The sequence below is a fragment of the Saccopteryx leptura genome, chromosome 13 (genome assembly GCF_036850995.1).
Source record: "Saccopteryx leptura isolate mSacLep1 chromosome 13, mSacLep1_pri_phased_curated, whole genome shotgun sequence".
Classification (NCBI taxonomy): Eukaryota; Metazoa; Chordata; class Mammalia; order Chiroptera; family Emballonuridae; genus Saccopteryx; species Saccopteryx leptura.
The window spans coordinates 22,217,404-22,231,558 of NC_089515.1; the positions used below are offsets into that span (position 1 = coordinate 22,217,404).

At 43.5% G+C, this 14,155-nt stretch overlaps 1 protein-coding gene across 1 annotated transcript in view; it reads right to left on the minus strand.

Annotated features, from left to right (window-relative positions):
* Positions 1–14,155, minus strand: part of SORCS3 (sortilin related VPS10 domain containing receptor 3) — a 631,295-nt gene that overhangs the window by 92,441 nt on the left and 524,699 nt on the right. Inside the window, exons 10-13 of the mRNA XM_066355178.1 lie at positions 12,859–13,005; positions 11,216–11,318; positions 5,837–5,913; positions 2,892–2,983 (exon numbers count right to left, since the gene is read on the minus strand). Of these exons, the coding sequence (XP_066211275.1) occupies positions 2,892–2,983; positions 5,837–5,913; positions 11,216–11,318; positions 12,859–13,005 (419 nt within the window). The remainder of the gene's footprint in view (positions 1–2,891; positions 2,984–5,836; positions 5,914–11,215; positions 11,319–12,858; positions 13,006–14,155) is intronic.

The following is a 14,155-nucleotide window of genomic DNA, read 5'->3' on the forward strand; positions in this document are numbered from 1 at the left end:
TTTTTAAGTATCAGCCCTCATGCCACCAGTGTCATGATATCCCCTTTCATATCAGGCAGAACTTTGCCTTCCTTTAGGACCACAGCAATACAAACATCCAGCATCCTTTAGCAAGCATTGCTTTGACTTGTGTTGCTATGCGGACTATCTAAATTTCTTGACTATGATCTCCCAGTAGTCAGAGCCATGTGATAAGCCTATGTGTACTCATTAAAGTGTCTGGGAAACTAGTAATTAAAACAGGAGAACATCCATTACAGAGACCCCATGTAGTGCTGCCTGGTACTAATTGTGTAGCCTTGAGCAATATGTCTGCATTTCTCTGACACTATAAATGTTATAAAAAGAGTACCCACACACATAGGGTTGTTTCCAGAAATAAATCTGATCATTCATGTAATGGTTTAGAACAGTGTTGTGAATGTAATAATCCCTCAGTCAATGCTGACAGTCATTAATGTCACCGAATGCCACTCCTCTGATACTGCCCAAAGAGTGTATGATCAACAGTAAAAGGATGATGAACAATTACATTGGGGACTTTGACAAGCTCCTTCTAGAGTTGGTAGAGCCCTTTTCTTACAAACAGTTCTATGTATCTGTTTAAAATTTATTCTCATAATCTCTAAAAAGATATAGTGGTAAATGTAACCATTTTACTTCACACTAGATTGAGCTCTAAGAAACTGACAATAGCCTGACCAGGCGGTGGCGCAGTGGATATAGTGTCGGACTGGGAAGCGAAGGACCCAGATTTGAGACTCTGAGGTCACCAGTTTGAGCGTGGGCTCATCTGGTTTGAGCAAAGCTCACCAGCTTGAGCCCAGGGTCACTGGCTTGAGCAAGGGGTTACTCGGTCTGCTGTAACTCCCGGTCATGGCACATATGAGAAAGCAATCAATGAACAACTAAGGTGCCGCAACAAAAAATTGATGCTTCTTATCTCTCTCCCATCTTGTCTGTCTGTCCCTATCTGTCCCTCTCTCTAACTCTCTCTATCTCTGTGACAAAATAAAATAAAATAAATTAAAAAAAGAAACTGACAATATTTCACCATTTTTTGACTTACAAAAATGGCAATTTCATATGATTTATCTTAGATGGCCAGATTGAGAGAAACCTTCTTAAGCCTTTACCAAGGTGATTAAAGTGTAGATTTGGCACCTGGGGACCCTAGGCCAGTGGTCGGCAAACCATAGCTCGCAAGCCATATGCGGCTTTTTGGCCCCTTGAGTGTGGCTCTTCCACAAAATACCATGTTTGGGCACAAAAGCCAGCTTAGTAGTACCCTAATTAAGTTAATAATAATGTACCTACCTATATAGTTTAAGTTTAAAAATTTTGGCTCTCAAAAGAAATTTCAATCACTGTATTGTTGATATTTGGCTCTGTTGACTAATGAGTTTGCTGACCACTTCCCTAGGCCATTTACTGATTATAAACTGATGCTTCCCAGTAAAAGTATTTAGAACTCTTACTCTACAATTCATGGGCCTGGAATTTAATGTAAGGTTCATCTTCTAGCCTTTCGGTAATCCACTCCCAACTGTACTCTAGACAGCAAATTCTCTACCACCAAATATTCACTCCCAAATGTTCACTTAGTTGAACCTGAAATTCTTTCCCTTCAGGATATAAACACACATGAGACATATCAAACCACTGCCCTAAACAAAAGTAAATAAAAAGAGCAATATCATCATAAATAAATCATCATAAAAATCATCATAATATATTCTCACTCAGCTATTTGTTCTCACTAGAGAGTCATGTGTGTGTGTGTGTGTGTGTGTGTGTGTGTGTACACATTCAACTCCATTCCATAACTACTTTATTTTTTTAATGTTTATTTATTAATTTTGAGAGAGAGAGAGAGAGAAATATCAGTTTGTTGTTCCGTTTATCTATGCATTCACTAGTTGATTCTTCTATGTTCCCTGATCAAGTATCAAACCTGCAACCTTGGTGTGTTAGGATGCCAACTGAGCTACCCAAACAGGGTCATGATCTCTCTATGTTACCCCATTGCTTATCACTTAGTCATTCATTAATAAATCTATTGCAATCTACCTTTTAACCCCACCTCTCTTTTGAATCTACTCTGACAAAGATCACCAATGACATCTCATACTGATTTATCCTAGCTCGTTTTTCACTCCATAACTGACTTTATCTGATTATAGAACTTGGTGCTATTGATCACCTCTTCTTTCAGCATCCATGAAAATATTTCTGCTGTGTTTCTATCTTTTTGGCTATTTCTTCTTAGTCTGTCCCATAATTTATTCTTCTACTCTGCATTTTGTGTTCACTAGTGTTCCATAGGAGTCTCTGGTTTCTCCTTGTGGTACCCACCTTCTTGAGGCATTGAGCCCACTACCATGGCTTCAACAACCCCCTAGTGGCTAAATGACTCTAAATCTAGAGTGTCAGCCCAGACCTCTCTCCTGATTTCAGAAGCATACATCTGATAACTAATGATCATCTCTGCCTGAATATTTATAGGCATCTCAAACCCAAATTATCCAGATCTGAACTTAGTAGTTGCTACATGTACTAACCTTCTCTTGAAGCAATTTCCATCTTCTGTATTTTGGATTCTTATCTTGTCTGGTTGAGCTCCGAGGTCATTCCTGCCCACCCTTTCTTCTTTTGCCTTATCTGAGTAACCATTCCTACCGGCCCACTCTATACATCATACTCCCCCACCTAAATCATTTGTCCTACTACTGCCACCTAAGAGTTAGATGATGGAATGTATATTAAATGGACAGATGGATGACTAAATGGATGAGGAAATGGGTAAATGGGCACAAAACCATGCAGAAATAACTTGTGCCAATTATTCCCACTATGCAGTTCCTCATTAACAGGGTGGGGAGCTACCTTACCACAAGTGCCTGACTGGCAGAGGTGTGTGTTTCATGGCCACGAGAGCGCCACCCCAGTCTAGGAACCAGACATTGTACTCTTCATCAAAGATCTGGAACAACAACAATCATAGCAACACCTTACATTTGCATAGTGCTTGACAGTTTACAAAGTCTTTCATATACATTGTTTCTTCTTTCAATAACCATATCAGGCAATTTGGCAAGTACTATCATCCCCCGTTTAATAGATGAGGAAATGAGCTTGCAGAGAACAAGTAACTCCCTAGGCCAAAAAAAAAAAAAAAAAGGTTTTCCCATGACTCTTCCCACTAGTATTGTGAACCAGTGTGTTCCAAGAAGAGGAGGCTCAACTGGGTGATGCAAAATACAAAGAAAATCTTCCCCATCTTAATTTTAGTAAGTTACTACACGGCTCCCTCTCCTTCCTCAGCTATTAAGAGGTTGGCTAGTTTATAAACGATCTGTGTCTTATAGAGCTGTTTATAATTATCTAAGATGATAAAAGACATTTCTTTAAAAATTATGGTATGCAGGATGACTGAGTTCTTAGAGTTAACCACCACCTCCTATATTTCCCTGTAAGATGGATGAAAAACTAAGTTTGTTGCCTAGGGATTCTTATTCTAAATGTTCAGTGAAATATAGTATTCCTGGGGACCTAAAGTAATTCATTCTTTGTTTTATCCATTTGCCTGTCACCTATTCATCCATCCATTAACTCATTAAGGATTCATTCATCCATCTACATAGGTATTTACTAAGCATCAACTATAATGAAAGGCTATTAGCTAAGAGAACTTCAGACCTAATCCCACATATAGCAATGCTTCTAGTATATATGACTTTCAAATCTCTAACCTGAAACAAAAACAAATTCTCCAGCAGAGAACCAATCCTCTATTTTAAGTCTTTTAGACAATAGTGAAATTGGAGAATCCCTCTAGCTTTTAAGCAGTAGTGGTGCTTTTTGCAGCCTGGATGGAGAAGTTGGGATGGTGGGTTAAGTGAAAAGTGTCAGAAGGTGTAAGAAGGTAGATTTGAAAGAAAAGTAGTAGAAGGAATGGGGTCTCTTATATATATGTCCCAGGAAACACTATAAAAAAAGTGAGTGAATTCTCAGGACAAATCACAATTAGATATCTTTCCTATATATGACTTCTAAGGAAAAAAAAAAAGTCCATCCTAATGGTAAGTCTTAATGCACAAAGGATGTAAGTGGGACTCATTTATATTTCAGATACACATGTAGACACTGAATCTGTAATACTAGTATTATCTCTCCAGAGCTCATAGGTGGCCTCTGTGATAAGCCACATCATAGAGATCCTGGATCAAAGTCTCAGAATGAGAACTAAATGATGATTCTTGGCATTGGAGAGGAGAGAGAAGTTGCTATGCTCACACGTTCCTCTTATACTATCATTCTGGTTGCTGCCAACTCTTGCCCTATCCAGCAGCGGAGTGGAAACTGGAATTCTTAGCTCTTTGGGAAAAGAGAATAAAAAACTAAAGTAGAGACAGTACAAGGACAAAATGTTGCAATCACCACTTGGCTGGGAGAGTTATTCCTTGAGTTGCAGAGACAATGGTTTATCTGCTTGGAGTTTCTATACTAGAAGAGCTTGCATCCCAGCTTCTATCCTCACTGGGCACTTATAATAGATTACCTTATATTTTGAAGGTATATTTTCACTTATGTGTCTGTTCCTCATCTACTTGATTATGGCCTTGTGAGGAGGACCCTGAACTTATTCTTTGTTGTATGTCTTGAAGTACTTGTACTTGGTTGTGTCTAGTAGGTCCTTCGTAAATTCTTTTGGTAGTGGTGACCATGGTGGCAATGGGGGTGGCGATGATGATGTTGGTGATAGTGATAATCTTTCCTAAGGGTTCCAACAGGAACTTATCCAATGAGATTTCAGATGTTGACTTTACCTTCATCATCAAGATATCCTGTGCTCTTTCTGTTTCTTCCCCAGATGGGGAAGTATAATGTCACTCTTTAAGACTTAGTATAGTGTCACCTCTTCTTGTGAAATCATTCCAAGTTTTCCAAGCAGAACAACCCCTTTCTTTTGTCTCCATGCCAATGATGTCACTAAAATAACACAGTCTCCTTAAGCTTGAGGTAGTTATTTCCTCCACTTAATTTTGAGCTCCTTAGGGAAGGGGATCTGAAGTATTCAGCTGCCTTCTCAATTTGTACTTGACACCTAGTTGACATTACAAGAATCTGGGTTGTCCAGTAGAGCAGCCACACGAGACCATTCAAATTTAGACTGATTAAAACCAATAACATTTAAAATTCAGTTTCTCTGTTACACTGGCCACATTTCAAGTGCTCAGTAACCACACGGGGCAGCACAGATTCAGAGCATTTCCATCACTGATTAAAGTTCTATAGGACAGCACTGCTCCAAATGTTTGGACAACTGAATTATTTTTTCATGTAGTCATGTATCTGTGAAGCTGTTTCATACTGTCTTATGGCTTGACCCACACAATCCTCAACCACAGACTTCCAGAGCTTTGTTGGTTTAGTTGTCTACCCCCTTCACCTTGTAGATAAAGAAACAGATGCAGAAAGGTAAAGAGACCTGCTTGGCAAGACCCCCTGGCACAATAATGATAGAAACATTTTATCAGTTGTATCCTCGGCAGCCAGCACAGTACTTGGTGTCAGTGACTTTTCTGTACATGTTGCAGAATGAAAGAATGAAAGACGTGGGAAAATTCCAGCTCCTCCTATTCCCTGCCCAGTGGTCTTCCCATTTTGCCCCATTGGCCATCTAAACTGCCAGCCCGATTAACCAAACTGAAAAGCTTCTTCCATTTCTTTGCAACCACAAAAATCATCACGAGCCTAATAATCTTCAGGAAGGTGAGATATTGGCAGAAACTGCCCCAAATCCCTCTTCCCTGTCCCCAAATCTCCCAGGTACCTGTCTCCACGTGTTGCCCCCGTCGGAAGAGATGAACACACTGATATCGGTGTACGAGAGCTCCTGGCCAATGTTGCCTGAAACAGAAGCAGAGCGTTTGAAACGGTCAGGCAGTTTACAAGGGGCGGTGTTGGGGTGTGTATGGGGAGAGGGAGCAGTGAGTTCAGGCTTTCTGAGTCATGTTGAAAGTTGATGTGTACGATTTCATTCTGGGTGTCATATCAAAAATGCAGTAGGAAGATAAACCCAGTATGAGACAGTAGTCAATAATGTGACAGGAAAGAATTTTTAAATAGCATAACTCAAAGACTGATTATTTTGGATCTCTTGAACTATTTCTTCATATACCGATAATCTCTTAAATATTGGTTTTGACAGATGTTCCCTGAAGGTGGCAGGAGTGAAAGAGTAGCCATGCATGGAGAAGCTGGGTCTAAGGACACCTTCTTCCTTATACATATTTCAGCCTAAGAAAAACCAGTGTGTGTGTGTGTGTGTGTGTGTGTGTGTGTGTTTTGTGTGTGTGTATATGTGCATGTATGTGTGTGTGTGCATGTGTGTGTATGTGTTTCCAACTTTAATTTGTCAACATATCTCTTTGAGTGGCAGGCAGTGGATTGACCCAATAGAATGGACTATGTAACCTAAAGTATAGAATGCCCAGAATATGACAACTATACTTAGCAGACCATGGCCATCAAGGGTGGCAGGTAAAGAAGTCACCTGGATAACACTATGGCCTCGGTCCCTTTTTTTTTCTTTTTCTCTCCCCATCTCTTTCTTCCTCTTGCGCTCATCACTTTGTGGTCATATTTATTATAAATGAAAGTGATCAAGATTTTCCAGTAAAACTATACTCTACAAGTGTTGCCAATAGACACCCTACCACCCTCAGAGCCTAGGACAGTGTCCAAAATATAATATATAGTTAGGTGCTCAATAACTAATTGTGGAATGAATGAATGAATGAATGGATGAATGAGTAGATAACTGGTTGATGTTTCAATGTTGATGTGCATTTGCAGAGGTATTCAGAACCAGGAAAGTACCCTAACATGTAAGAATTTATCATTTTGATTGATATTTTTTCTTTAAAAAAAAAAAAGCAGGAAGGAAATGTTGGCTCCTACACATCTGTAGCCTAAATAAGAACACAATAAAAATGCAATAATGAAAATGTTAATTAAGCTCATGACATTTAATGCTTTAAAATGAGAAGTTAAAGCCAGGCTACAGCTTGTCCCACTCGCATCAGCATCAGAAGCTCACAGGTAGCCCTCTGGTTTTGACACCCGTGGGGCTCAGGGCTCAAGCCGTAGGAGCAAGTGAAGTGGGCAGAGGCATGGCAGGCAGCTCCAGGGATATCTACCTGGAATTTGGAATCCCATTCTCAGATATAGGTTTTAAAAGACACACATAAGAAAAAAAGAATAGGACAGAGAATGTCAACACGAGTTGCAATATAGTACTAATATACTATGATTGATTAGTAATGTCTACCAAAGGTAGGAAGGGAGAGGGGGGAGAGAGAGAGATAGAGAAAGAGGAAGAGAGGAAGAAAGGGAGGAATGGAGGGAGAGAAAGAGAGAAAAGAAGGGGGTAGAGGGAGGGAAGTAAGAAGGGAGGAAGAAAAGATGGGGAAGAGAGAGAGAGTCACCCTAGGGCTAGCATCTGCCATTCCTGTTATAAGTTCTTAAAATCTCTCACACCACCTCTTAGCCTCTTTAAAAACCAGTTCTGCCAACATCCTCAGGCTCTCTTTCAACGCTCCTCTAGATCTCCTGTGGAGGCTTTGTGGTGGTGAGAACCCAAGGTTGATAATGAGTTCTGCTTTGGGAAATACCTGCTGTCAACTGAAAGGAGCCCCGAAAGAAATGTTGCTGATCACAGGGACCAAAGAGTTGATCCCTAGATGCAGGGACACAAAGAATATGTCTAGGATGACTTGATCTTCAAACACGTTCCGTCCTTAAGTGGCCCTGTGGGAAATCTCTGATACAAAACGGCTGGGTTATGGGGTCAGGGAAGGAAGACGGGAATAATGCACCTCGCTGGCTCGTATGGAGCTGAAAAGGCTGACCACAGTGGCCCTAGGCTGGCGGCTGGCCAGGTTGGAGCATGTAGCTGTTCTCCACTTAGAGGGTGTGATGGGGGAGGAAGGCAGTGTCAGGTGGAGAACCAAGAGCGTCTCTCACCAACAGCTTAGCCACTGGATCATCATGGGGGTTTGCTACCATACTTTTTGGCAGCTCTAAACAACTTTCTTTCTCCCCTGCCCCCAATTCCTCCAGGACTACCCTTTTCTGCTCCTTAAAAACTTGTGAGGAGAATATGGAAGAGAGAGAAGCAACTTGGAGCCCTCTGGAATTAGAGATGCTTCTCTCACCATCCCAAGGCCTATTCCGAGCAATTAGGGCTCAGAGGAGAAGGAAGCAGAGTGCACAGTCCACTGCAGGCAGGGGGGGCATCTCCACGGAGGTCCAGCACCAGGGTGTGGACGTCAGAGTGTACAGAAAGCATGGTGGGAAGCCCAGAGTAGCTGTGGAGCTGGGCATGAGGGGCTCAGGGCTGGGTCTGACTGAACAGTTACAGACAGACTCGTCCTGGAGCCAGAGGGAATGTGGGTATGAGCAGGACACCTCTTCCCCCTTGTTCTCCATCTCCCCATTGGTAACTGAGAAGAGCAACAGCCTTTTCCACATCATAGGGTCCTTGCGTAACCAAGGCAAGGAAAGTGCTGTGCACGCTGCAAGGCGCTGTGCAAATGGGAAGTCTTGAGTCCTAGCCTGAAACCAAGTGGTAAGGGTATTTAGAAGCCTGGGGTTTCTGCTTGCTAAAACCAACTGCCAAACTCTGCAGACTGGAATTCCCACTGCCTCCTGAGATGGCCTCAGTGGGAGATAGAGATGAACCCCCGGGTACGCTGCCATCCATGCAGCTTCCCCGAGACCACGTCTCAGTGAGTGACGGGAATAGTCAGTGAGCGGTAGGGGTAGGGGGGAAGAGCCCAGAATCACCGACACCTGAAGGCAGGCGAAACGCATGGATTAGGAAAGGGCCCCAGAGACGGGCTCCATGCAGGCCATTGAAGAAGCCCTGGGCTAACTTCACAATTATTTTTTGACAGCCGATAAGCTCGCAGGGAGAGTTGGCGAGCAGGGCAGGGAGAAGCTGGGTTTGAGGACTCAGGTGCCAGAGCTAGCTCTGCTGTGTCATCAGTATCTTGTCAGCTATGCAATAGCCCCTCAAGGCCCCAGGGTCTGGTAAAAGCTATGCCAAATTACAAGAGTTACAAAGCGAAGAGAAAAATGAATCATTCAATTCTGATACCTATGGATAAAAAATAAAAACCAAATCTTTAATGTCTGCATGTTTGTTCATTTATGAAGCCTTAGCATTAGACTGAGATGCATATACTGGGCCCAGGTGGTAACAACTACCAGTAACTCTACTCGCTGTGCTCTGAGCACGTTGCGGGTCTTGTAGACAGACTTCTATCTCTATTTCTTAAACACCCTCACAAGACAGAAAACAGTTCTGCTTTACAGGTGAGGAAAATGAAGCCCAGAGGTTAAAGAACTAAGCCAAATTCACGAGGCTAGTAATTGTCAGAGCTCAGCCTGCCGAGCGGGACGACAGGACTAACAAGTGTCTTCATTCACTCGGCGTATGCGAGTGTACACATACAATTATGGGTTCTGTTGAAGGAGAGGAGTCGATCGTATTCTGTTATGAAACAGTGGTTTTAAATCCTGTACTGTTAATGATGATAACAGGGCACATGCTATGAGGATGCAGTGTGTCCTAGGCACTGCTCTGGGCCCTTTAAACCCATTGCTTCACCTACTCCTTTCATTCTATCATGTCGCCACCATCATGCCCACTTTGCCAATGAAAACACTGACATTCAGAGCAGGGAAACCACACAGAATAAAGCCTGGCTACCTAGCACACATTTAAATAGAATTAACTTTAATTATGTTTATTGTTTTCCAGCGTTGCTCCTACTCCAGTCCGGGGCCTCCAGTAGACCTTGAGGGAGGCAGAGGGTAGAGCAGTCCTAGAGTCAGAAGGGGTACCCCCTGCATCACAGAGCATGGGCACCGCTCCCCAAGCAAGGAGACCGGCAACAGGGCCCGCCCTCATCTCACTGTGCTGAGCTCTCTGCAGTCAAGTGGTGTTAAACATAGTGGGTCCCAGCCTGATGGGGCGGAGAGCAGTTGACTGAAATGGCAGAAGGCTACACTAGTCAGTGGTCAATCAGATTAGAGGGGTTGGGCCCTGCTGGTATTTTGAATTCACATGCTTGGGCTCGAACCGTGAAGCCATGTCTAGGAGAGCAGTTTGTGCAGGGGCAGCTTCGGGGGGGATGCCACAGAACAGAATGCAGCATCTCGGAAAGTCGCTGTGAATCTATCCATTTTCATTAGCAAAAAGCTGCCGGAAGCCAGAGATCGAACTTCTAAGATTAGAGGCCTGCCCTGATTCACGCCATCATGGATTCCCAAAAAGGTGTATGGAAATCAGAGGGATGCTAATCAGAGCACCTTCCCCCAGAGACTTTCGTTTTCATTTAGGAGTTGCTTTACCTTCATGTCTGATTGATGTTCGGTGGACAATAGTTCCAACAATGCAACCTTAAGTTTCCAGGCCTTTCCCCCCAGGCTCTCAGCCAAGTGGTTAATCATGCGCAAACAAACCTTGACATGCACCAGAGCCCTCATAATTAAAAGAGCTCTGGGGTGAAACCCTTCCCGAAGAATCCTCTGTGTAAAAAGAGAACTACACCGCCTGAACTGTGGTGGCGCAGTGGATAAAGTGTCGATCTGGAAATGCTGAGGTCGCCGGTTCGAAACCCTGGGCTTGCCTGGTCAAGGCACATATGGGAGTTGATGCTTCCAGCTCCTCCCCCCTTCTCTCTCCCTGTCTCTCTCTCTCTCTCTCTCTCTGTGTCTCTCCCTCTCCTCTCTAAAATGAATAAATAAATAAAAAATTAAAAAAAAAAAAGAGAGAACTACACCAACTTTTATTTGGCAAGCGAGGAAGTTCCTAGGCCACATTTCCTCAAAGTGAGAACTTCCTGTTATAAATCATCTTTCTGATCAATCAGTTGAAGAGGAACTCGGGCTACTTGCACTTGCTGGGCACAGGGGGCTGCACTGTGACTATGCAGGATGGCACGGGAACCTAGAAGTGACAGGTGTCTCGAGCTCTTCTCTGGGTTACTCTAATACAATGGCCTTGGGGATCCAGGCACCCTGTCTATTTCCTGGGGAGAGTGCCCACAGCTTTCCTCCGATGCTCAAATGAATTCAAAGAGATTATAAACATATTCCAGCAGCTCCAGGGAGGACGAAGCCCAGGGAACTCCTTCTTTACCTGTAGCCACTATAAGTCCGGGGGCTGTCGCCTTGCTGGAGATTCTTCCCGAGGAATAGGGGTTTTCAGAGGTCTGCAAGTGCAGGTGTAAGGAGCAGAAGGGCTATAGGGGAGAAGAAAGAAACAGCTTTAGTCCAGGAAACTCCTGACAGATGCCCCTGCCACCCTAGACGTCAGGCTTCTGGAAACAGCAAGGACTGGGCATGAGCCACACGCCTTATTTCAGGCAGGAGTCACCCTCACCTGAGATTGCCGATACAAGTTTGCATCAGAAGCTGCCCTGAGCACCTGGCCCTGCTCCCATCACACCGTATGCTGTCCCCTCTCCTTCTCTCACCCATGCCATCCATCAGGATCCAGGTCATGGCAAGCTTTTTGAAGCCTCCCTGTTCACTCTTTCCCACAGGATGACACTGACCTTCTTCCAGAGCTGATCCTGGCCATCACACTCTGCTTCTTAGAGGTGAGGGACCCCACCGGGAGAGGTGAAAATGGGAAGCTAAGAGGCGCAATCTCTATGTCTCCTACCCTCTTCTTCAGTCAGATGATCTCTGTTTCTATTTTATGTATTCAGTTCTTGTTTATAATTTCACTTGAATTTTCCTTAAAATATTTGAAACCATTATCTAAAACTCATATAAGTTTCTTTATTTATTTATTTACATCTTTATCACTATTTAGGTGTTTTTTTAAAGGCTTTCTAGAGATGTATAAATATATCATATATAAAATATGAAAATGATGAAATTGGGGAAAGTAGAAAATTAGTTAAGGAAATAAGACAAAACCATGAGTAAAGTCTGGTTCAGGAGGGAATCATGCTGTGACCGGGTGTTAGAGCTAGATAGGCATTTGTCTTTGACCTTCCTAGTACCCCTGAGCAAGAAGCATGAAGTTGGGCTGATACTATAGAAGGAGAAAGGCCATGTTTGCCCCATTTACCACTCAAGTTTTTAAAAATAATGTAAACAGTATGATTAAATAGTTAATAAACCTTTTAAATAAGTGGCAAAAGTAACTTTTTTGTTAAGGAGAAACATAACCATTTCTGGGACCTTAGAAGAAGTTCTCACACAGGTCTTCTTTAGGATTAAACTGAGGCTGTGACTGTCACTATTAATTATCTGTCTTCCCTCCCCAACTAGAGTTGCACAGGAGAGCAGACATAGCATCTTATACATCATGTCCTCAGTAGCTCCTACCCCAAAATTCCATTCTGCTGGAGCCTGGGAATGCTGATAGATTATTCCAGGCTGACCTTTCCTGGGTTTCCACGACCACTTTTGCTTACCTTGACATCCATCAAACACTTATCAAACTGTATCATATCAGCATCAGTCAACAGGTGTGTTGCCACTACCAAGCTATCTGGAACCCTGGAACTTTCTCTTACTCCTTTCTTTATCTTACTAAGAGCTAGATCACATAGTACTTTCTCAGTAAAAGCTTCTGATATTCAACTGAACTTTCCACCCAGGCAGGATGGCAGTCTGAGTTCGCAGAGTCACACCAGGGAGTTGTAGAAAATCCCTGCCCAGCGCCAGCCAAGTTCCCATGCTGCCTTGACAGAAGAGCGCCCCCATCGCAGCCTCCCCAGGTAACCGGCCAGCTCTGTGGACTTCTCAAGAGACTGGGTCACTGACCAGCAGGCAGTGTACTGGGCTTCCCCTCAGGTCCACGTCTGGAGCTTGCAGAAGGCGCCAATCCCTGCCCTTGTTGTAAGTGATGTACGTCTTCACCTGGTCATCCACCTTCTTGTTTGCCAGGAATATCCCTTTGATCCCTGCTACCTAGGAAAAAGGGTGAGAGATGGAGAACCATTTTGCCGAAATGCCTATAGTCTTGGAGGAGGTCTTAGCATTACCCCAGGATGTCAGAGAGGAGGAGGAATGTGCTGAGACATGCTCAATGCCACATGGTCTCTCAGAGAAGTTTAAGTTTATCTCCGCACCACCCACCCGCCAACCCAGAAGTCCTATTGCCCTCTTACCCACCTGCTTCTTCTCACTTTACATATTTCTCCACTACGTCCCCCCGTACCCTATTCTTAATGATTAGCTTTGCTGAGGTGGGAGGGGCTGATACAACTGAAGGAGTACCCCTTCTTGCTCAGGAGGGGTTTGTGAACAGGTTTTCAGGGCATCAAGGGATAAAAGTAGGAAGCGGAGCTGTCCTAGTTAGCAGAGGTAGATATACTTCAGGCAGATGTCTTAGCTTGGTGACCTGGAACTGACCTCTCGCTGTGTCACTCATTCACTGTGTGACTATGGACAACTCCCATCTCATCTTTGGGTTTCAGCCAGGGTCACTTGGAACAGGCAGGATCAGCCCTGCTCCTGCCTCTCCTCTCGGTTAGCCGGCCAGAGTGCAGAAAGCAATGGAGGCACTGCGGTCAGAGTCCGCAGGGTTGGGATCTGCACACCCATAATATTTACAGGGAAGGGGGCATTGCCACAAGACAAGAAGCTGGAGGATTAGAAGAGATGTATGATCTGGAAGGGTTCTGGAGCATGTACAGACTCATTCAACTTTCATTCTCACTATATTTACCTTCTGGGCAGTAACAACAGCTTTTTAAATGGACAAGATGCTGTGTCAAAAAAAAAAAAAAGAATGAAAAGATACTCTGGACTTCCTGCACAATTCCAGCATATTCCAAAGCTAAAAGGTAACCCCAATAGTTTAAATATTTATAAACAAAAGAGTTAATGGCAGATTTCCTGGGTAATAAATATCTTAAAATTGTAATTGTACACCTTCTTGTTCTTTAAGGATCTTGGGTAACTGAGATTTACTGCAGTTGTGAGAGGATACCAGTGGGGAAGAAGTCCACAGAAGTAAGCTCTTTTATTTCTTTTTTTTTTCTTTTTGTGTGTGTGGCAGAGACAGAGAGAGTCAGAGAGAGGGACAGATAGGGACAGACAGACAGGAAGGGAGAGA